The following is a 24,562-nucleotide window of genomic DNA, read 5'->3' as shown; positions in this document are numbered from 1 at the left end:
TAGATGCCTGACCACTGTGCTGTACACCTGAGGCTGAAACTGAATAACAATGGATGTCAACTATAATTTAATATATGTATGGTCACAGGAAGTGGAGTACAGCATAGGGAATATAATCAACGGAATTGTAACAGCTGTATACGACGTCAGAGGGGTAGTAGATTGGGGGAGGGGAATTGTGAGGGGTATAAATGTCTAACTATGACATTGTTTTGTACACCTGAAACTAATTTTAAAAAAAGTTACAAGAAAGTATGGAGAATAAGAGGAAAGGAAGGGGTGAAGGGTATGAGGATGAAGAATGGGCATAGGAATTAAGCTACTGACCACTAGTGGTGGGTGTTATGGACTGAACTGTGTCCGTCCGCAAATTGGTATATTGAAACCTGAATTCCAAATGTGATCCTATTTGGAGATGGGCCTTTGGGAGATAATTAGATGAAGTCATGAAGGTGAGACCTCAGGGTGGGATCAGTACACTTATAAGAAGAAACACCAGAGAACTTATGTATGTCCTCTCTCTCTCTCTCTCTCTCTCTCTCTCTCTCTCTCTCTCTCTCTCTCTCCCCGTTCTCCCCCACAATAACTGTATTTGTTTTATGATTGTCTAACCTAGGATTCAACTGTCTAATATCTACAAAGCCACTGCTTTACCTTCCTTGCAGAGGACAAGAAGCCTACATCTTGGTTCTGGTCCTAACTCAATCAGTAACTAAATATTTCCACTGGACAAGTCCCTAATCTTCTCTAAGCCCACGTTTACTCTTCTGACATTAAGAGGCCTAAATAGGATGGTCTCTAAAGTGCTTTTGCTGCACAAGGGTTATTCAAAATGCATGAAAGGAGGAAATAATAGAATTATTCAGAGCACAGGAGGGTTTTACCCTCCTCTTCCTAAAAAGATATTATTACTCCATCATATAAATAAAAAAGCAGCATAAATCCAAAATAAACTATTCAGACTCCATGTCTCACCAGATCACTTGGGAAGACAAAACCTTCATGTGCCATTACTGGATGTACTGACACCGTCATTGGACTCACCTGGCCACTAACTTCAATACAGGTTAGTTACTAGAGGAGCAGCAAATACTCAGAAGCCCAGATACCAGGATCCTTCATTTACACAGATAAAAATTCCAACCCTCCTCGTCCTTCTACAATTCTGAACTTAACCTGGGCTGGAGGGCAATGCTAGTTACTACCTTTACAAGCAAGTTCCAGCTTGTTTGAAAAGCAAAGATCTATTTAGTGTTATATGGGGCAATGTAATTTTCTACTAGTAAAGACTAGATTTTAACAACTATAAATTACAAATACCACTTATTTCAGAAGTCTGCTAAGTACAAAGTAAAAGACTAATTTTACACAAAGTAGTTTGTGACACTTCACAAATACACGAACCACAAAAGAGATGATGTACAATATTCAACGTGCCTGCTATCCCGAGGAAACTTCCAATATATATAAATGTAAGCCAAAATCTTTTCTCAGAAAATCTCCACATTAAAAAAGGAAAAAGTATTCTCAAAGGGAACTCAATTACTATTGCTCATTAAAAGTAACTGTAAGGTAATTATGGCAGAATTTGCAAGTCATCATAACCTGCTGAAAAACTATTTTAAAATATTATTTCACACCATTAACATGATGCCACGAATTTGCTTCAGAAGAATCTGGTGGAAGGGGAATGAGGTGGGGGGAACACAGAAATGGTAACAAGAAAGCTCATGAATTGATAACTGTTGAAGCTGAGTAAAGGGTACATGGGGGTTCATTATCCTATAGTTTCTAATTCTGTGTATGTTTGACATTTTCTCTGTTTGAAAAGTTAAAGTTATTATACACTCTTGATGAACAAATTTAATCCTTATATCCTAAAAATAAAAAAAGACTAGTACCTTCCAATCTCTGAATTTTTGCTTTCACAGAAATAACAGCTTCAAAGGGTGAAACTCTCAGCTCAAAACATGTTCCAGTCAATGTTTCTATGAAGAGCTCCATGGTGTCATAGAAAGGAAGTTTGTAGTACAGTGGTCCCACGTTATCTTCATTGAAGAATGGAGGCTCTTTTCGGTTATCCATTATTTTGACTTTTCTAATTCCTCTGGAATATGTTGTAGGCAACTGTATTCCAGTTCTAGCCAAATCAGCTTTGAACGTTGGTAATATGTATCGTTGTTCATGTTTTCAGTTTCGTACCTTAAAAACAAGAATAATTTTTTAACAAGTCTACCTGAAAGTCTCATTCCTCCATAAACATTTTCTGAACAACTCTGGCCACATCAATCTTCCAGACAGCCCCCAAATTCATTTTAGTGCTTAATATGCTAATCCTGAACTTCTCACGTTTGTCTCTGAAATCACTCCCCACCTCCATTAAACTGTAAGATTATCAAGAACAGGTATATTTGCAATAATTTTCTGTATCTTACTAGAGCTCAGCACAGTTACTTATATACAGCACATGCTCAACAAATATTTGGTTTTTTGTTAATGCTATTTAAATCAGCGAACTCCATACATAGGTATGTGCTTGCAAGACTTTGAAAAATTTATGCACATCCTTTCCTAAAACATGTAAATTATGTTTTCTAACCCATACAAAGCATAACTTTATAGCCATTGTACATTTGAATCACACTGAATAAAAGGAATAGCAACCATCTTAAAAGGTTCCTTAAAAACAGGACTCACTAAATAATTAATGAGCATTTGTGTTTCCAGATGTTATCAATCAGTACAGCACTGGGATGGTTAATGCTGGTAACAGACATTAGACATAATCTCTACACACAAACATCCAAGAGGCAAACACAACCAACAGAAGTACTAAGATAATTACAAGTATATAATTAGAAAAATAGGAATACTCAAATTGACAAATTACTATTTTTCAGTGAAAACTTGTAAAAGGGGATGGTCTTAAACTTAAACTAGAGGACAGATGATACACATCTTCCTGGAGAGGTAGGTAAATTGTAATAGCTTTACTGAGGTACATATCATAGAATTCATCCATTTAAAGTCTAAAATTTACTGTGTTTTAGTATGTTCACAGAATTGTACCACCATCACCATAATCATTTTTAGAACCTTTTCATCACTTCTGTATCTTACTAGAGCTCAGCACAGTTACTTATATACAGCACATGCTCAACATATATTTGGTTTTTTGTTAATGCTATTTAAATCAGCGAACTCCCAAAAAAAACCCTGTACAACTTAGACATCATTCCCGAATTCTCCCTTTCCTTCTCAGGCCCAGGCAACCACTAAACTACTTTGTGTCTATAATTTTGCCTATTCTGGACACTTCACATAAATAGAATCATACAATATGTAATATTTTGTAACAGGCTTCTTTCCTTAGCGTAATGTTCTCAAAGTTCATCCATGTTCTAGAATGTATCAGTACTTTATTCTTTGTTTATTGCTGAATAAATGTTGTTTATCCAGTCATCAGTTGATGGGCATTTTGGATTGTTTCCAATTTCTGGCTATTATGAATAAAGCTATGGAGAACATTCAATTACAGTTTTTGTGTGGACATGTTTTCCTTTCTCCGCCATATATATCTAGGAGTGGAATTACTAGGTCATGTGGTAACTCCACATTTAGCAATTGTGTAACTCCAAAAGTTGTCTGAACCATTTTACATTGCCATCAACAATGAATGAGAGTGTTGTTTCTCCACATCCTTGCCAATACTTTTTATTGTCTTAATTAAAGCCATACTAGTGAGTGTGAAGTGCTATCTCACTGTGGTTGTGACTTGCCTTCCTCTAATGACTAATGATGTTGAGCATCTTTTCGTGTGTTCATTGGCCATTTGTATAACTTCTTTACAGAAATGTCTATTTAGAAAGTCTATTCAGATCCTTTGTCCACTTTTAATTGGGTGGTCTATTATTGAGTTGTAAGGATTTTTTTTTATGTTTTCTAGATACAAGCCTCTTAACAGATATGATTCGCAAATATTTTCTACAATTTTAAGGATTGACTTTTTAACTTTCTTGACGGTGTTGTTGCAGACACAAAAGTTTTTAATTTTAATGAAGTCCAATTTGGCTATTTTTCTTTTGTTCCTTTTGTTTTTTGTGTCATTTTTAAAAGCTCTGCCTAATCCAAGGTGATACAAATTTACAGCTGACCCTTGAAACTGTGCAGGTTTGAACTGTGCAGGTCCACTTATATGCAGATTTTTTTCAATGAATATATTGTAAAAATGTTTGAGATTTGTGACAATTTGAAAAAACTCACAGGTGAATTGTATAGCCTAAAAGTTAGATGTGTCATGTATGCAAAAAATACGTGTAGATACTAGCTTATTTTATCATGTGCTACCACAAAATATATACAAATTATATAAAGTTAAAATTTATCAAAACTTAAGAACAAAAACACAGACCGTACTTGGTGCCATTCAGTTGAGAGAAATGTAAAAACACATAAATAGGTAATATTAAATCAAAACTGCATAAAATTAACTGTAGTACATACTGAACTACTGTGATAATTTCGAAGTCACCTCCTATGGCTATTGCGGTGAGCAAGTGTTGTGAGAATCTGGTTACAACGCCATGCATGATGCTCATCATCTCCACGTAGGCAGTCTGTCTCTCCAGTAAATTGTGTATTGCAGTAACAAGTGATTCTCAAGGTTCTCATGTATTTTTCATTGTGTTTATATGGTAATACCACAAACCTTGAGTAACACCATGAAATCCATACAAAGTGCCACTAGTGGTGCTGGAAGTGCTCCCAACACGGAAAGAAGTCATGACATTAGAAGAAAAACTTGAATTACTTGGTATGTACTGTAGATTGAGATCTGCAGCTGCAGTTGCCCACCATTTCAAGATAAATTAATCCAGCGTTAGAACCATGTAAAAAAATAAAAGGAAATTTGTGAACCCGTTGCTGCAACATCACCAGCAGGCATGAAAACTTAGCACTTTTTGTAAAATACTTTTTTATATTGTATTGAAAATCTAGCTTTAATGTGGGTGCAAGATTGCTGTAAGAAAAGGCCTACTTATAGACTCTATTATGATTTGAGAAAAAGCAAAGTAATATGACAACTTAAAGTAAGAGGAAGGTGAAAGATGTGAAGCTGGAGAATTTAATGGCAGTAAAGGATGGTTTGATAATTTTCTACAAGATTTGGCTTGGAAAATGTCAACATGCCAGGAGAATCAGCTTCTGCTAAGAATCAGCAGACCAGTGAAGAAAATCATTGAGGAGAAAACATATCTGCCTCTCAGGTTTTTAATGCAGATGAAAGTGTCCTATTCTGGAAAGAAAAAATGTCACAAAGGACATTTATTAGTTAAGGAAGAAAAGTGAACACCAGGATTTAAGACAGGGAGGGGCAGGCTAACTCTACTGTTCTGTGCAAATGCCGAGGAACAGCCTTATCTATAAGGCTGCTCACCCCCAAACCTTGGAGGGAAAAGGTAACACCAGCAGCCAGTGTTTTGGTTGTACAACAAGGCAGCCTGAACAATGAGAACCCTTTTTCTGGACTGGTTCCATCGATGTTTTGTTCCTGAAGTCAGGAAATACTTTGCCAATAAGGAACAGTCTTTTAAAGTTGTTTTGATTTTGGACAATTCTCCTGGTAACCCAGAAACCCATGAGTTCAACACCGAAGGCACCAAGGTGGACTACTTGTCCCCAAACCCATCATCTCTAATTCAGTCTCTAAATCAGGGGGCCATAAGGACCTTTAAGGCTCATTACACACAGTGCTCAATGGAAAAGGGTGTCAGTGCTATGGAAGAGAACCTCGATGAAAAACAACATCATGAAAGTCTGGAAGGATTACACCACTGAAGATGCCATCACTGTTATAGAAAAAGCTGTGAAATTCAGCAAGCCCAAAACAACAATTTCCTGCTGGAGAAAACTGTGTCCAGATGCCGTGCATGACGTCAGGGGATTTACAATACAGCCAGTCAGGGAAATCATAAGAGATTGTGGATATGGCAACAAAGGGGAAGGGCGGGGGTGGGGGGAGTGAAGGGTTTCAAGATATGGATCTTGGAGAAATTCAAGAGCTAATGGACACACCAGAGGAATTAACAGAAGACAACTCAGTGGGGATGAGTGCTTCTGAACCAGTGCCGGAAGATGTAAAAGAGGCAGTGCCGGAACACAAACTGACATTAGGCAACCTGGCCGAAGGGTTCCAATTACTCAAAACTGCTTTTGACTTACTTTACGACATGGACGCTTCTATGGTACAGGCACTGATACTAAAGCAAATGATGGAAGGATTGGAAACATATAGAAACATTTTTAGAGAAATGAAAAAGCAAAAAGTCCGGCAGGAATTACGTATTTCCACAAAGTTACACCGAGTATGCCTGCCTCTCCTGCCTCCCCTTCCATCTCCTCCATCTTTCCCGCCTCTGCCCCCTAAGATAGCAAGACGACCCCTCCTCTTCCTCTTCCTCATTGTGAAGACGATGAGGATGAAGATGATGGTGTTCCACTTCCAATTAATGAGTGAAAATCATCATGCCATACAGTTACTAAGTTTATTTGTTGTGCGTGTGTGTGTGTGTGTGTGTGTGCTTCTTTCTGAGAAAATCTAGTAACTGTATAGCAAGAACTATAAATGACATGTTTTGTGTCATCATCATAATCACTGACTAAGTATTCATTGTGTAGAACACTGTTTGCAAGACTTGTATGGAAGTGGATAGCCTATCCTTACATAGGCAAAAGGTGAGTGATATTTAATCTAAAATTAATAGTGTTAGTTTTCTTACTGCTTTTCAAAGAATTTCATCACAGTTACAGTATGCCTCTGTCATAATTGGAGAAACTGTGTATCAGCCTATCATCACAAGTGTTTTTTTTTTAAAGTAACAATGTTTTCAGTACTACCTTATGAATGTAATACTGTGAATATAAAGTATTCACAAAGAATATGAATATAAAAAATTTTTTGCCTTCATTAGCGTATGGGTTAGGCTACCATGAAGTAATGGTATCGATTACACTAAGCTACCGGAAAGCAATCATATTGCTGCTACTTCATTATCAATGCATGAATCGTTATAATCTATAAATAAATATGAATTTCTTTTTCACATGATCTTTTCACTTTTGATGTCCAGTGTTGTAATACATATATTAATAACATCTACAGTTTGTATCATGTAAGACAATATTGATGTATTGACAAATGATCTTATAAACATATGACATAAACTTACAGTATGCATAAATATACTGTGGTACTTTAAATGTACTTTCTCTCTTATGATTTTCATTACATTTTCTTCTCTCTAGCTTATTGTAAGGATACAATATATAATATACACAATGTGCAAAATAGGTGTTAATCTGTTTATGTTATCAGTAAGGCTCCCAGTCAACAACAATTAAGTTTTGGGGGAGTCAAAAGTTACTCCCCCAAAAGTTATTCCCCCAAATCCCACTGTTGGATTTTCAACAGCAACGGGGGCTGGCACACCTAGTCCCTGTGTTGTTGAAGGTTCAAATGTACTTGTATATCATTTTTCTAAGAATTGTATAGTTTTAGCTCTTACATCTAGGTCTATAGTCCTATAAATTTTGAATTTATTTTTGTAGATGGTGTGAAATATGGAGTCCAGCTTTATTCTTTTGCAAGTAAATAACCAGTTGTCCTATCACCACTTATTGGAAAGACTGTTCTTTCTCTATGACTGTCTTGGCACCCTCATTGAAAACCAATTGACCATAAATGTAAGGTATTACTTCTGGTCCCTCAATTCTACCCATTGAGCTACACATATGTCTATACTTACGCCAGTACCAGTCTTTTTAGTTGTGTAGTAAGTTCTGAAATCAGGCAGTGGGAGTCCTCTAATTTGTTCTTTCAAGATTGCTGGCTATTCTGGGTCCCTTGAATTTCCATATGAATTTTAGGATCAGCTTGTCTATTTTGCAAAGATACCAGTTGGGATTTTGATAAGGATTGGGTTTAGTGTGCAGATCAATTTGTAGAGTATTACCATCTTGACAATATTAAATTTTCTAATCCATGAACATGTGACATCTTTCAGTTTACTCATAACTTCAAAGGCTTTCAACAATGTTTTATGTTTTTAAAGTACAAGTTCTGCATTTCAAATAAATGTATTCCGAAGAATTTTATTCTTTTTGATGCTATTTAAATGAAATTGTGGTCTTAGTTTTATTTTCAGATTGTTCATTGCTAAGTGTATAGAAATACAATTGATATTAATATATTGATCTTGTACACTGCAACCTTGCCGAATACATTTATTAGTTCTAGAAGTTTTTTTTAGTTGATCCCTAGGATTTTCTACATACAAGTTCATGTGGTTTGCAAATAGAGATTTTTACCTCTTCCTTTCCAATCTGGAAGCTCTTTATTTCCTTTTCTTACTTAACTCCCTGCCTAGTATCTCCAATACAAGGTTGAACAGAAGTGTTGAGAGCAGACATTCTTGTCTTATTCCTGATTGTAGAGGGAAAGCACTGTCTTTCACCATAACGTACGATTTTAGCTGTGGGGTTTTCATTAATTTTTATCAGATTGAATATGTTCTCTTCTATTCCTACTTTGTTTAGGTGTTTGTTTTTTAATCATGAAGGGTGTTGGATTTTGTCAAATGCTTTTCTTTCCAGAGTCTATTGAAATGACTGTGTGAATTCTGTCTCTTATTCTATTTAATATGTTGCCCTAATCCCACCAACAGTGCACGAGGGCTCCCTTTTCTCCACATCCTCGCCAGCACGTTACTTGTTTATTGATCATAGCCATTCTGACAGTGAGGCGGTATCTCATCATGGTTTTGATTTGCATTTCTCTGATGATTAGTGGTATCTAACTGAGTACCTTTTCATGTTTGTTGGCCATGCGTATTTCCTCTTTGGAGAAAGTCTATTCAGGTCCTCTGCCCATTTTTTAATTGGAGTGTTTGTTTTTTTGGTGTTAAGTTGTATGAGTTCCTTATATAGTTTGGATATTAACACCTTATCAGATGTATCATTTGCAAATATCTTCTCCCACTCAGTAGGCTGTCTTTTCATTTTGTGATACTTTCCTTCAATGTGCAAAACCTTTTTAGTTTGATGTAGTCCAGAGATGGGTACAGTTTTTTGAATGTACTACAGAATGGTAAAGCGTCAGAGTAAAAGAAGGGTATCAGTAAGTAAGCCTAAGTGAACAGAAAACGAACACTGGGGACATAAAAGAGTAAAGAAGAAAAATGGGTGATAATTTTTTTACCTTGACTGAAGTCACTGTAATTTTCATAGGTGTGTTTAAAGGAAGAGTTATTTTTAAAAGACTATGGTTTGATTAATAACCTATATCTCCATTCTAGAGGTATGATATTCCATAAGCATCTGAAATCCAGCATATCCAAAAGTAATCATCTTCCCTACAAACCTCCTTCTTGTCCTCCAGTCTCCATCTAGATCAGTATCACCATTAATCTAGTCACTCAAGCTAGAAATCTTGAATCGTTTTTAGATTTTCCTCTATCCTTAAGATATCTAGAAGTGACCAATCCTAACAGTACAACTTCTTAATATTTCTATAATCTGTCACACTCTCCAACAACAATGATTAGGACTTAGTTCAGGCCTTCATTAGTTCTCAATTGAGCAATTTCGACAGCCTATCTATACTCCTTGATTCCTGCTCTTCACTCTTCCAATCCATTCTCGATGCCAACAGTTACGTTTTTTCTATTTTAAGGACGTTTAATGAAAACTGGATTAGGGTATCATATCATATAGTTCAGAAATTATTTTACTCTCAATTAACTATATTTAAGCAGGGGGAGAGGTCAAAGCTCTAAAATTAATTTATATTTCACTTCAGAATGCATTGCTGTGAAACAGCTATTCAGAGTAAATGAGGGAAATGAATCTAAGTTAGTCTAAAACCTGATTTTTTGCTCTCTTTTAAATAGAATTATTTTTTAGAGCAGTTTAGGCTCAGAGCAAAACTGAATAGAAGTAGCGTTCCCATACATTCCCTGCCCTCATACACGCACAACTTCCCCACTGTCACAGGGCTGCCCAGAGCACTGCATCTGTTACAATCAATGAACCTATAGTGATGCATCAATATCTCCTCAAATCCATACTTTAGGATGGATTCACTCCTGGTGTTGTACATTCCGTGGGTTTTCAGAAATGTGTAATGACATGTGCTCACCATTCGAGTATCACACAGAATAGTTGCAATGCCCTAAGATGCCTCTGTGCTCTGCCTGTTCATCTCCGACTCCCACCCAACTCCCTGGCAACCACTGATCTTTTTTTACCATCCCCATAATTTTGTCTTTTCCAGACTGTCATATACTTGGAATCATATAGCATGTAGCCTTTTCAGATTGACTTTTCATATAGTAATATGCATTTAAATTTCCTCCATGTCTTTTCATGGGTTCATAGCTCATTTCTTTGTAATACTAAGTAATATTCCATTGTTTGAATGTACAAAGATTATTTATCCATTCACCTACTGAAGGACACATCTTGGTTGCTTCCAAGTTTTGGCAACAATGAATAAAGCTGCTATAAACATCTGTGTGCAGGTTTTTGTGCAAACATGAATTTTCAACTCCTTTGGATAAATACCAAGGAGTGGTAAATACCAACTGCTGGATCTTGTGCTTATGTTTAGTATGTTTAGTTTTGTATGAAACTGCCAAAGTGTCTTACAAAGTGGCCGCCAGCAACGAGTGACAGACAGTTCCTAGTATTGCTCCACACCCTTGCCAGCATTTAATGATGTCAGTGTTCTGGATTTTGGCCATTCTAATAGGCATGTAGTGATAGCTCATTGTTTTAACTTGCATTTCCCTAATGACTCTTGATATGGAGCACAGTTATCTTTTTAAAATGTATAACTGATCATGTTATTTCTTAGCTCAAGGTCCTACAATGGTTTCCTACTATCTATAGAATAAAATTCAGACTCCTTAGAACAGGTCCTAAGATCATGCATCTCACCTTCCAGCCCCATTTTATTTATACATACACCTCACCCCACCCTGCAACACCTCTGGTACCTCTGTTCTCTCATCATTTGCACCTGCAGCTTTGGAACACATCAGCCTCTACATCAGTCCTCCTGCTTTGCACTGATCACTGCCAGTGCTACACTTGGCTACTTGACAAGCACCTAATCATTTTTCAAGATTCAGCTCAAATAGCAACTATTCCACAAAGTCTTTTATGGTTACTCTTCTTTGCACCCCTACCTCCATCGCATATTGCACCTATTACAATCAATTTCATTTTTACACGGCCTTCTTAGTCTACTAAACTGTGAGCTACTTAAGGGAGGAACCACATCTGCTCTACTGCCCACCACCTGGCGCAGTGTTCTATACATATTGGTGCTCATTAAAGGTTTGTTCATGAAAGAGTAAGTAAATACTCATTTTCTCAATTGATCCTTAGAACAAAGCTGATATTGATAAGGTTTTATTCCTATTTTAGAGATGAAGGAATGTTTGGTTATGCTCCAAAAGTTTGTTTGGAGGAAGGTTGGTTTCCCATGGGAATCATGTTATGATTCACTCCAAACTAAGTCCACCAAAGTTTACCCAACTCATAACATACATGCTCATACAGGGATTTCTGCTATGTGAATAGTTAGCAGATATACTTAGCAGAATACTTTATAATACTAATTGGAAGTATAATTAATTAATTAGGGAACCTGAATTTCATTGTGCAAACTGCTAATCATCCTAAAAAGATGGCATTACAAGAAGAAAAGTTATTGCTAGCAGCACAGCTGCTCTGAGTGCTGTTATACTACTAATCAAAATAAGGAGTAATAAATATAATACTACGAAGTAGTGTGCTAATAATACTGCTAGTGATAGCAGTAAAAGACCATTGCGCTTAAATAAAAGCTAAATAATGTATTCCTTAGGTTTTGTTTCTTATATCTTTAACACATTGAAATGCCTGTAGGAAAAATGACATTGTACGAAGCTAATCTCTGACCCTTCTCCCCCCTCACTGAAACAACTGCTTTTACAGTGTAATTTTGGATAACATGCAGATTCTTAAGAACATACTTATCATGTACTACAGAATAATCAGTATCTGCTCTTCCAAAGCGAACAGCACTCCTATCTACATAGTAGCAACTCTAGCAACAGAAGTCAGAGATCAGGAACGCTGAAATAAACGTTAAAAAAAAAGAAAGACATGGGTGACCAGTGCCTGACCAAGGAGTTTAGAGACAGAAGATCTAAGGAACATACCACAACACTCTTCCACAGCAATACTCTAAGTATAATAAAAAAGCTGGGGGTGGGAGAAGGTAACAAAGACAGATTTGGAAGTCCTTCATCTATAATAAGAATGGATAAAATAACTATGGGCTAAAAGAAAAACAACAACCTAGCACAGCACTAATTGTGAACACCCACATTAATTTGAGCCCTAATCAATGGAGTAACTTCCAATATCAGAAAAAAAGCAAGGTTGGTAACCAAATTCAAAACTGAAATGTATGCCTCAAGAAAATAGTTATACTTCTCAGCAGTAGCAATCACTGTAACAGAGGGCAAAATGAGGCCATTAAATCTTGTCAAACTGACTGGAGGACTAGATGATGGTAGAGAGAGGCAAATGAAAGCTCAGCAGGCCAAAGACTAGCTAGTATTAAAAGCAGAGACCATGAAAGTGCTGTGGGGTCATGCTTGACATAAAATAGTATGGAACCCTATGATGGTGGAAAGTAGGGGCAGTGAAGACTCAAAGACAGGATGGGAAATGATGAAAGAACAAGAACAGCCAAAACGTAGAAGAGGAATAGGAAAGGAAGACTAAGAAAAAAAGTACTTAAAGTTTTTTGTTTGTTTGTTTGTTTTTGGCATATGCAAAATGTATTACCACTGTGTTCTCACCATCAAAACTTATCTCGGTCTCTCCTTCTTGCCTTTGTATAAGGCCAAAAGCAAGACACTGGCAACTTTGACAACCTTAATGCAGACTCCAGGCATGTCATCAACAGCATGACCTTTGCGACCAAATCCAGCAACCTGAACTTCATGTTTCCTCAATAAAATTCAAACAATCATCATTGGGTACGAAGGCTGTGATTTTTTTTTTTTTTTTTGCCATTCTTGATTAGCTGGGTCCTGACACACTTCTTGATGGCAGAATCTGGCTGTTTGGCTTCAACTCCAACTTTTTCCAACACGATTCCCTTTGCATGGAAAGCGCCTCCAAAAGGGTTGTCCTTCAGGGCTGTGCCCAAATGGTCTTTCTTGTACTGTTTATCATGCCATTTCTGATCTCGTCGGTGGCTCCTGAGATTCCTGGCAGTACGAAGCCGGTGATAATTGCCCATCCTGCCGGCACCATGGGCTCAAGCAAAAGCAAAGGATTTTTACCAATAATTTTAAAGAACATACTTCGCTATTAATAGTTATGACATCAAAAAACATTTCTAAATCTATTCCCAAAACATTTCTCTCATTTCTTTTGAAAAAGTTCTAAAATACAACCACCAAAGATGAAAGGGAAGTTAAAGACAGGTAAGGCGATAATAGCTCTGAATAAGTAATTTCAGTAACCTAAGGATCAGCTTTATCCTCCATTGTAAAGAATATTAGCTACATAAGAGCAATTACCTTTTAAACTTTCCCCCCAACCTAAAGAGATCCAGAACAATATGCAGCAACTAAAAATAGTGACTATTAATGAACTGTTTTTACTAATGTGCGAACACACCCCTCAGTTTCAAATACAAGCTACAGAAATTATATCACCACACCGTGCAAATGTACCCTAAACTCTCCTTAGGAGCCAATGTCTACTCGAACCATGAACGTACAAACACCTGAAGACCGCTGAGTCACCTGCGCAGCCCGTGCTCCTCCAGGAGAAATGCCGGCTCCGCAGACGCAGGGGCCTGACCTGGAGGACAGCGATCAGGCTCCGCGTCGAAATCCGCGGTCAGAGAGCAGCGCGCGTCGGGCGGGGGCGCGTCCTGCTTGCGGAGAGGCGGAGAATGGAGTCCTCAGCGAAGACTGCCCGCCGCGCCGGTCTCGGGGCAACAGCGGCGAGCACAGCGACAGGCGGCGGAGTGGGCGCGGCCCGGCTGCCCAGCGCACCCCTCTGGCCCGCGGCGGCAGCGCGGCTCCGCTCAGCGGCCCTCGGCCCCGGGCGCCCACCCCATCCGGCCCGCTCGCCCTCACCGGCTGTCTGATCCGCTCGCTCGCTCGCCCGCAGGCCTACAGGGAGGCGCAGTCCCACCCGTGACGCCGCGGCCGGCACTGGCGAGGGGCGCTCTGCGGCCGCGCCCCGCCCCTTTGTGACACAGCGCGCCAATGGCTCGCCGCCGCTCACGCCGCCTTCCAATCAGGCCTGGCTGCCGGCACCGGCGGTTGCCGGGACGCCGGAGCTTTCTTTTCATTCGGTGGTGGCTGTCGGTTAAGAGTGGCCCGGATGTTGACTCTTTATTATTAACAGTGGACACCAGACTAGGGCCCAGGTGGGCGGGCTGGAGAAGGGCCGGACAGCCTGTAGGAACGGCGGGGTTGGCCTCTGGCCAGACAAAGGTGCGAACAGCCAACATAACCTAAGGCGCTCTTACAGGTACACCATGTGCTGGGGAAAGGAAGGTCCCAGGCAGGCCAGGAGATGGTCTTTCCAGAGCCTGTGCGCTCCTACTGTGTTCGGGCTGGCCTGCCTTGTACAGATCCCCCTTCTTGCGTTTAGTATATTATCTCCCCTTATAATAATCCTGCAAGGTTCGTATTGAAACCTCTATTTGACAAAGGAACAAATAAAAGCTAAGAAAGGAAAATAATTTGCTTACATTCAATCAGCTCTAAGTGGGAGAACCAGATTTTAATCTAGGTCTCAAAACAAAAAATCCAACCTATTCCACTATTTAACCTTGCTTCCAGGTTTTTAGCCTTACCTGTAAAATGAGGACCTTACATATCTGGTAGAATTATGGAGACTGAATAAAATAACTTGAAAATTGCCTACTGCAGGGCTAATGAGTGTAAGTTCCCTCCCCCTTTCAAACCTCTCAAAATAGCAATTTGCATATTTTCTAACTGTATATTTCTAACTCTCCTGAATTCCCTGGAATCAATCCTAATGACAGGTCAGTAGATTCAATTGCTCCAAAAGAAAAACCTGTTTCACAAATGCTTGCTGAGTCAGACATCACAGTGGGCTCAGACTCAGAGCAGGAAACTGTACACAAGTAACCTAAGGGACAGAAGGTAGATGCACAAAAGGGAAAAGAGCGGGCAACTATCGTGTTTCCCCGAAAATAAGACCTACCCGGAAAAGAAGCCCTAGCATGATTTTTCAGGATGACATCTCCTGAACATAAGCCCTAATGCATCTTTTGGAGCAAACCTTAATATAACACCCAGTCTTATTTTTTGGAAAAACACAGTAGTAACGCATCATAAGGTCACTCCCAACAGAGCAGGGCAAACAGCTGATCTGTGGAGGCTGTACAAAATCTTTGACTCAGTATAAACAATTCCTAGCTCCATTTTAAAAGTGCCCAAGTAAGGACTTCAGGACTGGTGAAGCCAACTGGGCCTGCCTGTGAGATTGGTTACACGTTAAGTACTCAGCATAGGAAAACAGACTAGGAGGAGGCTCAGCCGTCCATGTGGCTAGTGGCTAACACATTGGACAACACGGTCACAGAACATTCCCATAGTGCAGAGATCTACAGAACAGAGCAGCTTTGGAGGCTGACATTTCCATCCTCAGGACTTCTTCCTACCATTACCTAGGTTCATGATGTCTCTTTCATAAAATAATGCTAAGCTCCAAGGAATGGAAATGGATGCCTCAGATCAAGGATCAGCAAACTATTTCTGTAAAGGGCCAGATAGAAAATATCTTAGGCTTTGTGAGCCATCTAGTCACAACTACTCAACTCCCATACTACATGTAGGGTGAAAACAGCCATAGACAATTATGAATAGATTAGTGCAAAACTAGTTGCAGTTTAAAAGGTTAAAAATTATTGCAAAAGCCACAATTACTTTTGTACCAACCTAATAAATAAAGCGGTATGGTTATATTCCAATAAAACTTTATTTTCAAAAATAGTGGAGGGCCATAGTTTGTCAAACCTTACCTTAGTGCTCCTGGAGAGGCATTTTCGGGATTTAGTGGTATCAGAGAACCCTTCTCTCCTATTGCAAAGACTCCTACGGTTGATAATCTCGCACCCTCTTCCTCTATCAGCGGCCCAGGCTCTCACTAATATGAGGCCTCCATCCATATAAGGAAGACTCCTGGTCACCAATCTGTGATTTGCTACCTCTAGGACTCCTTGCCCACCCATGAAATGCACAAATAGGTTTCCTCTCTAATAAGCCCTAAATTATATTGTGGCTCTACCAAGGTGAATTGTTTAAATCAAAATATAGTTAAAAACAAATAAACAAACAAACACTGTGAAACATTTATTTTTGTTTTTCAGTATTAAGCATGATTAAAACCAATGCAGAAAAATACTAAGTGCATCTGGTAAAAGGTGAGTGAGCTCTTTCACTATTTCCGTTTTATAATTCAGTTAAGACAATGAGCGTATAGGACAGCATCATTAACTCAAGGATGTAGCTGAAGGGTGAGATGTGACACTCTGAATGCTCTACTGGCCTCCAAAGGCATTCAAAGGATCATCAAACACGTTGGCCACCTTCTGTTCGGATCTCAGTTCGGGTGCTGCCTGTGAAGATCGACTTTTTGGTTTCGCTGTCTTAGCCTGGACACCAGAGGAGAAGATATCATCTTTAAAAAGAAAAAAGAAAAAGAGTTGCTGAATAGGCCCCTCCAAAAAAAAAAAATAACTTTCAAGACACATCTACACAAACCACCAAACACTCAAGTCTGGTAACAAGTCTGTGATACCAAAAACACTAAGACAGAGATTCTGGTCCTGGCTCTGCTAATAATTAAGTTTTATGATCACATGCAAGTCGTATGTTCTCTCTGAACACCATTGTCTAAGCTATGAAGGTATGTGTGCACCCATGCAGGAGAGGAAAAATCCAGCCCCCGATTTTATTACCTGTGACATTATACTTATTTCTACATTCTTTTCCCACTGGACATTAAAAGGAAAGGGCACTGGAAATAAGCAAAGGGAAATCCAGCACAGGAGTCACGCTTTTTCAGAAAACATGCATCTATTTGAGGCACCTCAATGCTAAGTCTTTATGACTACCTTATGTTTAGTGTTGCACTGACTCTAGGGTTCCATGACTCACCTTACTCACTAATTTTACTGTTAAGATGCTATCCTACAGAGATTTTAGCATGTGTAAATATAGGTACGCATATGCAAATGTTAAAGACCATGGCAATATTTGTAACTGAGAAAATTTAGAAACAATCTAGATACCCTCAATATGTTAACGGCTAAATACAAAGCAATACTACACAATCACTAAAAACAAGAAAGCAGATCTCTTCTAACATGGGAGATATTAAGTGACTAAAAGGAACAGCAGAATAAGTACATTCTTATTTTGGGGGTCAAAAGAAGTATATAAACCTAACTCGCAATAATATTAGGTTGGTGCAAAATTGCGGTTTAAAAGATTAAAAGCTGCAATTACTTTTGCACCAACCTAATAGTAACCTCTAGGGTTTGTTTTTCATTTTTTACATTTTCTGAATAGTATTAATCTATTACAACAGATATATATGACTTTTTTTTGTAAGAAACGAGAGTCTCTTCTGCACCCAATGTGGTAGAAAGCAGATTGAAACAGAGCACACGCTTGCTTGGGAATAGTTGGTGGCACTGCAGCATGAACTTTCTCCCAGTTAACCCCGAGGTTTACACCTATGAGAGAGGGGAGGGAGTAGGAAGTATGTATCTGGCCTCAGTCAAGTCCTATCCACCAACACACAATACAAGACATTTCAGAAGCCCTACAATTAGGGTATTGGGCATTTGGCTTGTCCATTAATAAGGTGTTCCACCATGGAGGAAAAAGGAGAATGTTTACAAACACAGAAGATCTTTGGTAAGACGTAAAGTCTGAGTTATAACCTGCTTTCCTATATAGTCGTTTTCCTCTTGAACTGCCCCTCCGTTCTCTGAACACTCTCCAACTAGAACTCTGATTACATCATGCCCGCAGCAGTCACCTCTACCTACTTTTTAGCATGTTGGGGTAGTTTCCGATCCTCCTATCATAACATCAGAGTGTTCAGATTTGTCACAGATAATTGGCAGGGGGCATACTAAAAGTCAAAATGAAGGCCAAATTCTGAGTCTCCTTCAAGTCCTTGATGTCCATCACACCAAAATGTTGTTTCACCAAAATGACTAGTCCATGAACTTATCCATCCTCAGCCTAACTCAGAATTACACAGCAAGCCAAAGAAAACCCACTGGGGAACATTTTCCAGGAAAGGGCCTAGATGAAGGTAGCAGGAGAAATACCATGTCATTGAACAGTAATGACTATGTCGTATAGAAAATCAAACTTACCCATATCATCATCAAATATAGACTTAGCTTCGACTTTCTTTTTGGACTTTTCTTTTGGTTTTACAGTTAGGTCGGCAAAGATATCAATGTTATCATCAAACAAGTTGGGTTCAAATGTTCTTTCCTTCTCTCTTGATTTTTGTGAGGGTTTAATTGCTTCTGTAGCAAATATATCATCCTTGTTAAGGCAAAAACCAAGAAAAACAGTATTAAAATTTTTTTTTTCTAAAAACACTTATTTCAACAAGTTGTAAAAAATTTAAACTGCCAGGGTGTTCTGGAACAGCCATATGACCTGTGCCCTCTACCAGATCTCTGCCTGGCCAGGTCTTTCTCTTTCTTCTAGTCCTATCCCCGGAGGCTCGCTGGGATGTCCAGAGGACTCAACCCAGAGCAGTGGTGACCGGGTTCTTGTCTTCACATGAAAAAGAATTCAAGAGCCAGACAGATGCAGGAAAGCACAGGGAGTTTATTGAGACAAAAGTACACACTTAAAAGGAAAGTGCGGGTGAACTCAGAGAACGAGCCGGTATTTACACCTCTGGGGTGGGGGCAAATTTTGGTATGGTCCCACTATAGTAACCGCAATGCAAATGAGATTACAATGACATTATAATTAGCTAAAGGTCAGGTCCAGGTCAAGGGGATCAGCCTAACTGGATGAAACTGGTTCTTGTTTTTTCCAGCTGCAGGTGCTGGGTACACTCACTTGTTACTTGTGTCACCAGTGGGGCACCTCACGTTGTACCCTGGAGGGGGTGTCAATGTCTTAGGCTACATGCCCTACCTCAGTCCCAGCTCAAATGCCAACTCTACAGAGATACAGAGAGGCCTTCTCTACCGGGTCTAGCTGAAGGAGAGCCTCCCACCCCTACCCATCACCGCCCTGTCACATCCAATTCCCCTCCCTTAGAGCACTGGGGAGCAGAGCACTGGTCCTAGTTCACCTGTGTCTCCAGGACCCAGATGCTCACTGAACACCTGCCCAGAGAGTGCCGCTGAAGGCCCTACAGCCAGTGCTCAACCGTTAGCTAGGGCCCGTTTACCCAAAAACCCGAGGTTAAACACTCAAGCTGTACCAATACTGCTTTATGTATGTCAGAGAGTGACTTGCCAAAGAAGCTGACTGAAGCAACATTATGATAAAAATTCTAAAAATCAAGATCTGTATCAATATAATGGCCAGCCAGCAACTACTACCAGCAACTACTACCATGAACCAAAACAAAAAAGTACTTCTGAGTAAGTTTCAGAGCTACCATATTAATACAGAAACCTAATTATAATTACTAAGCAAGTAGATATGGGCAGCAATGAAACAAGTTTTAGATAATCTATGGCTCAACTGAGCCAACTAGCACTTTCCTTAACATAGAACCAGGCACAAGAACATGCTGTTACATCCTATTACCTCAAAAATATCTTGTGCTTTTGAGATGACATCCTGCTGACTGTTGGATTTTGAATCATTCTTCTTGCCTTTCTGATCTGGAAAGAGATCGTCCTCATCTTCCAGGAGAGGGAAGGGATTTGTTTTCTTTGCTGGTTTCGGCTTAACAGACTGAAAGAGATCATCATCACTACCTGCCTCGCCCAGAGCAGCAAACACGGGGCTCTTTTCTTTACTTTCCCCTGGCGGGTTGGCTGGGCTGTCTGCTGCCTTTGCCTTGGCTTTTCTTCTACCCATGAACTGAGATCCAGTACCTTTGGAAAAGGTATCTCCAGAATCAAAAAGGTCATCTTCAAGCGGTTGACCCAGAAATTTCGCAGAGGGGCTTCTGTCCACTCCAGGCACCGGACCACCTGTCCAAGTTGGAGTGGCAGCTGCCACAGACTCCTCAGAGCTATCTTTTCCACCAGCTTCCCTGGACTGTGGCTGATGGCATTCTGGAGAAATGGCACCTTCTGCCAATTGCGCAGCGGATCCTCTGGGGTCACTCATGTCCTCAGCCTCACTGGACTCCTGTGCAGCCAAGCGCCGAGCTGCACGGGTCTGCGGCCTGCGCTTCCCTCTCACTTTGACCCGGCTCTACAACGGCAAGAGACCACATTGATCTGATGATTAAATAAAAGAGTCCAAAGCTAACATAGCAAATAATCAACAACTCAAAGTTTTAGAAGGTTATCTGGTCTACTTTAATCAAGATATCTAAGACACAGAAGAGGTTATTTCTTAAAGATTTCCAAAGAAGTTTAACAACTCCTAGTACTCCAAAAATAAGTCACTCTGAATCCTTTAGTATTCTACATTTTGCAGTCTTTTGAGGGCAATTTCTGTTCAGTTTCATACAAAAAGCTTCATCTGCCACTGGAACCCTGCAAAGTACGCACGTTGGTACTCTGTGCCCTATAACCTTCCCTGACCTGTACTCTGCTCTCAGTTTAAATGTGGATATATTTCAAAACAAGAATCTGGGGGAATTCTAGTACTAACCTTGATTAGAGGCAAGCCTAAAATCAGGCTCCAGGAGCAGAGAAGTGTCAGAAAATAGCGATGTAATCTAAGGTGCTCTTTTCTTCAAATCAACAAACAATAAATTCAAATGGTAAAGATTTCACATAAAAATGTGACTTACAAATCAGAACTTTTAATATAACCTCAAAATACGAGATGTTTATTGCAATAATACAGTATTTATGATATTTTCTAAAATATACAAGTAGTTTTGAGAAGGTACAAGTTACTTTGGGCAAAGTACCGTGTTTGCCTACTTCAAGGAAATTTCACAAATGAAATTAAAAAATAGCCAATTTAAAATTAAGCTAAAAAATATAACAAAGATAAGGGTATTTTATTTTTCACAAGGAAAACAGTGTAGCAAACACTTGATTGTATCTGCTAGGGTTATCCTAAGTACTGTCACTCAGAGATCAGCTAAGACTTTCTAGAGAAGGAAGGCTGGAGAGAAAAATGAGAACCAACTAAAACAAAAACAAAACCTCAGAGATCCCAGTCTACAGTCCTGTGAACAGTGTGGCTGGGTGTACTACCCGGCGATTGCAGAGGAGAGGCATGAGACAGGGCAGGAAGGGAAATATCACAGAAGCTGAGCGGTCCACGAGGAAGGGCATTCCTGACCCTGGAAGCAGCACCAGCAGATGGCAGCAGTGGTGTGTTCCGAGAATGGTGCCTGGTGTGACGGGGTTAGGTGTATAGTGTGGGGTGGCTGGTGGGGAAACTGGAAGCCTCAGTCAGCACAGATTGTAAAAGGTTTTAATACCAGGCCAAGGAGCTCGAATGTCCTCCTTCGGGCAGTGAGGAGCCAGCAGAGGGGCACAATCTGCTCTGTGTTTAAAAGACCTGTTGTGGCCATGCGACAACAGCCTGGAGGTGGTGGGGTTTAACTGTGGCTACTGAGTGGAAGACAAACCTAACAAACACAGGCAGTGAAGAGTGGAGTAGAATTAAGGAGCTGGAAGGAGGGCACGGAAGCTGAAGGAAGGACGAGGTGCCCCTTCAAATGGGGAGTCAGTCTCTTGTGTGTAACTGATGGGCTAGGAAGAAACATACAAGTTGTTCTGGTTAAAAAAAAGCAGCAAGAAGAGAATGAAGGTGGTTTCATCACCTTGTTTGCACTGTGCAAGGTGTCGGCCTGAGCTGGGAGGTCAAAACTCACTCCGGCCTCCACACTCCCAGGCAGCGTGGGCATACTTTCCAGACTGTGGTTTCTCCCAGGTCCAGACGAGGGAAGAGCCAATTCTGACAAAGCAGGATTCATTCCCGAGATCTGGGGAGTCACTGCAGGCAGCAAGGCTGCTGGGTTAATTGCTAAATTTGCCTAAGGGAGAAAAATAACACTTATTGTCTGTATTTTCTTAAACACAGCAGTCTATGATTATTACTGTGACACAGGACGAGAGACTCAATGTACAGAACGTATAACACAAGAGGAGAAAGAGAGATGCCAGCAAGTCTCCTCATCACATCTCAGAATTAAACAGAGGCTGACACACCTGTGCCCACCACTGGACTAAAGAAAAGATATTACAGACGCAGCACACAAGAAGCAACAACTAGAGGGTGGGGAAGAGATGAGAAAACTCCTGGCAGCAGCTGACAATAGTACAAATCCAAAAAAGTGTATAGATGCCACAAGGCAGGCAATGAAGATTCCAGACATGTTATAATTACTTGTATTTTGCAGATCCGAGGGGCTGGCTCTTTGGTTTTAAATGGAGCGAGACCTGGTGAATCCTGTGTGAAATTACATTCAGTTAAAAATCCACTCGGGAAATAGAACAGTGTCTCTTGGGTTACACTTATGCCTGTAGATAAATCTGTGATGAGGCTAAGCTGTCACTTTCTGTAATTCTCTAATGGGAAAGGACCTCAGATCCCTCCTGGGGCCTCAAAACATTCCACCTACGTCACTTCCCTTACGCCTCCTCAGCCACTGTGCAGAAGGAGACAGAGATCATGAAAAAGTTTCCTGAAAATCGTAGGGTGACAGCACCAAAACCTCACCAGCCAGCAATTACCGTGCTGGTTATCCCACACAGGAGTTATTACGGAGCACGCAGAAATTCACCCACGGCCTAATGCACTGGCCTTAGGAGCAAAAGCAGCTGAGGCATGGGAAGAGTCCCTGGAGATGTGCTAGCGCTACTGCCTTGTTTCACAGCTCAGGACACTGAGGTCTCAGGGAGACAGCCGGGACAGCTGCAAGCCAAAACGGAACTCGCCCGCAGTCCTGGCCTCTTCTCAGGAGCCAGGCCACAGAAAAGACTGCAGAGGACAAGAGCTGAGAGCAACGATCTCAGAAGACGTAACATGAGGGGGAACCAAGAAATTGGGCACGATTTACATTTAATTTGTAATAATATTCCAAGGTAACCCAAAAGGAGAAATGGGGGTTCTAGTGGGAATAAGGTTCTTTACTCTACCTTAACTCTACCTTGGAATTGAATTTGAAAGGACTCTAAAAATAATAATGATAAGTATAGATTCATGGGTCTAGAATATGCACTGAGAAGAGAGATGAGCGGGGCTCAAAAATATTAAAGAGAGGTAAGGTAGTCCTAGGTGCTGTTTCCTTCTTAATTAAGAGAACTCTGAATAACCTTGGATCTGTATGAGTTCATCTGTACTGGGATGCAAACAAGAGCTCAAAGTCCTTGAAGAGATCAGTCTAACCTGAGGGAGTTCCGGTTTCCACATGCTTTTTTCTTTGATACCTTGAGTGGATTCAGGATGTTTCTGGTTCTTGAAAGAGGAGACAGACTGGTCTTTTTTCACTACCCTTTTTTTTTCTGGTATCTTCAAAAGAAAAAGAACACCGTAAGTCTGTCAAGTACCTTAGACATTTTTTAAAAAGTCACAGTGAAAAAAAATATATACACACATATACACACATACACACACACACACACACACACACAAACACAACACATGGGTTCTGAGTTTTAAAAGTCATTTCTCAAATAAGGGTTGAACTAAAGGCTGTGTTTCAGAAACAGCATTCTAAAGACTGTGACTTTTTTAGGAGTCCACTCTATGATAAAAAGAAAATAGAGAGTACTTACAAATCTACTGGGGCAAGTGCGGGGAATGACACAAAGGGGCAAACACTCAGATTTATAGTTTTGCACTTGAAAAGCATGAATATTTAGTCACCATGTTGTGTGCACTAGTCTTTCAATAAACAACTTAAAAATCAAACAAATTTGTAAGAAAAGAACCGGGGTTAGTTAATGTTTTAATATTAGGGAACAACATGAATGTTCTCATCAGCACATTATTTGCCATTTATTTACTAGTAAGCACCACAATTCTCTGAGTATTTTCTTTAACTGTGTAACTGGACATTAATTTCCTTTCCCAGAAGCCTCCCCACACCCCCAAGCATAGACATCAAAAGGCTGGTACCAAAGGCTGGGACTTGGCAGAGCTGAAAAGGTCATCGTCTTCATCATCCCCAAACAGGCTCCCAACACTTGGCTCTATCGACTACAACAGACAAATTCAATATCGAAACAAAAACAACTTACAAAGACAGCCAGGTGAGTTGCTGAGAAAATATCTAATACAATAACAAAGCCATGATGTGGAGAACCATT

General features: G+C 40.0%; 2 protein-coding genes and 1 pseudogene across 7 annotated transcripts in view; all 3 read right to left on the bottom strand.

Moving 5' to 3' along the window:
* Positions 1-2,174, bottom strand: part of ZFAND4 (zinc finger AN1-type containing 4) — a 118,914-nt gene extending 116,740 nt beyond the window's left edge. Inside the window, exon 1 of the mRNA XM_033131219.1 lies at positions 1,902-2,174. Within this exon, the coding sequence (XP_032987110.1) occupies positions 1,902-2,085 (184 nt within the window). The 5' untranslated portion in view covers positions 2,086-2,174. The remainder of the gene's footprint in view (positions 1-1,901) is intronic.
* LOC117036360 (40S ribosomal protein S23-like) lies at positions 2,073-13,651 on the bottom strand (annotated as a pseudogene).
* Positions 13,652-16,443: 2,792 nt separating this feature from the next.
* Positions 16,444-24,562, bottom strand: part of LOC117035944 (WASH complex subunit 2A) — a 50,757-nt gene continuing 42,638 nt past the window's right edge. For 5 of the 6 annotated variants that reach the window (XM_033130224.1, XM_033130226.1, XM_033130228.1 and 2 more), the window contains 7 exons: positions 24,372-24,452; positions 23,640-23,762; positions 22,638-22,700; positions 22,072-22,284; positions 19,917-20,534; positions 18,506-18,683; positions 16,444-16,791 (listed from right to left, as the gene is read on the bottom strand). In XM_033130224.1, coding sequence (XP_032986115.1) covers positions 16,652-16,791; positions 18,506-18,683; positions 19,917-20,534; positions 22,072-22,284; positions 22,638-22,700; positions 23,640-23,762; positions 24,372-24,452 — 1,416 coding nt within the window. In that variant the 3' untranslated portion in view covers positions 16,444-16,651. The remainder of the gene's footprint in view (positions 16,792-18,505; positions 18,684-19,916; positions 20,535-22,071; positions 22,285-22,637; positions 22,701-23,639; positions 23,763-24,371; positions 24,453-24,562) is intronic. The other variant, XM_033130229.1, reaches the window with a different exon arrangement.

The sequence above is a fragment of the Rhinolophus ferrumequinum genome, chromosome 16 (genome assembly GCF_004115265.2).
Source record: "Rhinolophus ferrumequinum isolate MPI-CBG mRhiFer1 chromosome 16, mRhiFer1_v1.p, whole genome shotgun sequence".
Lineage (NCBI taxonomy): Eukaryota > Metazoa > Chordata > Mammalia > Chiroptera > Rhinolophidae > Rhinolophus > Rhinolophus ferrumequinum.
This window is presented reverse-complemented; position numbering and strand designations above follow the sequence as displayed.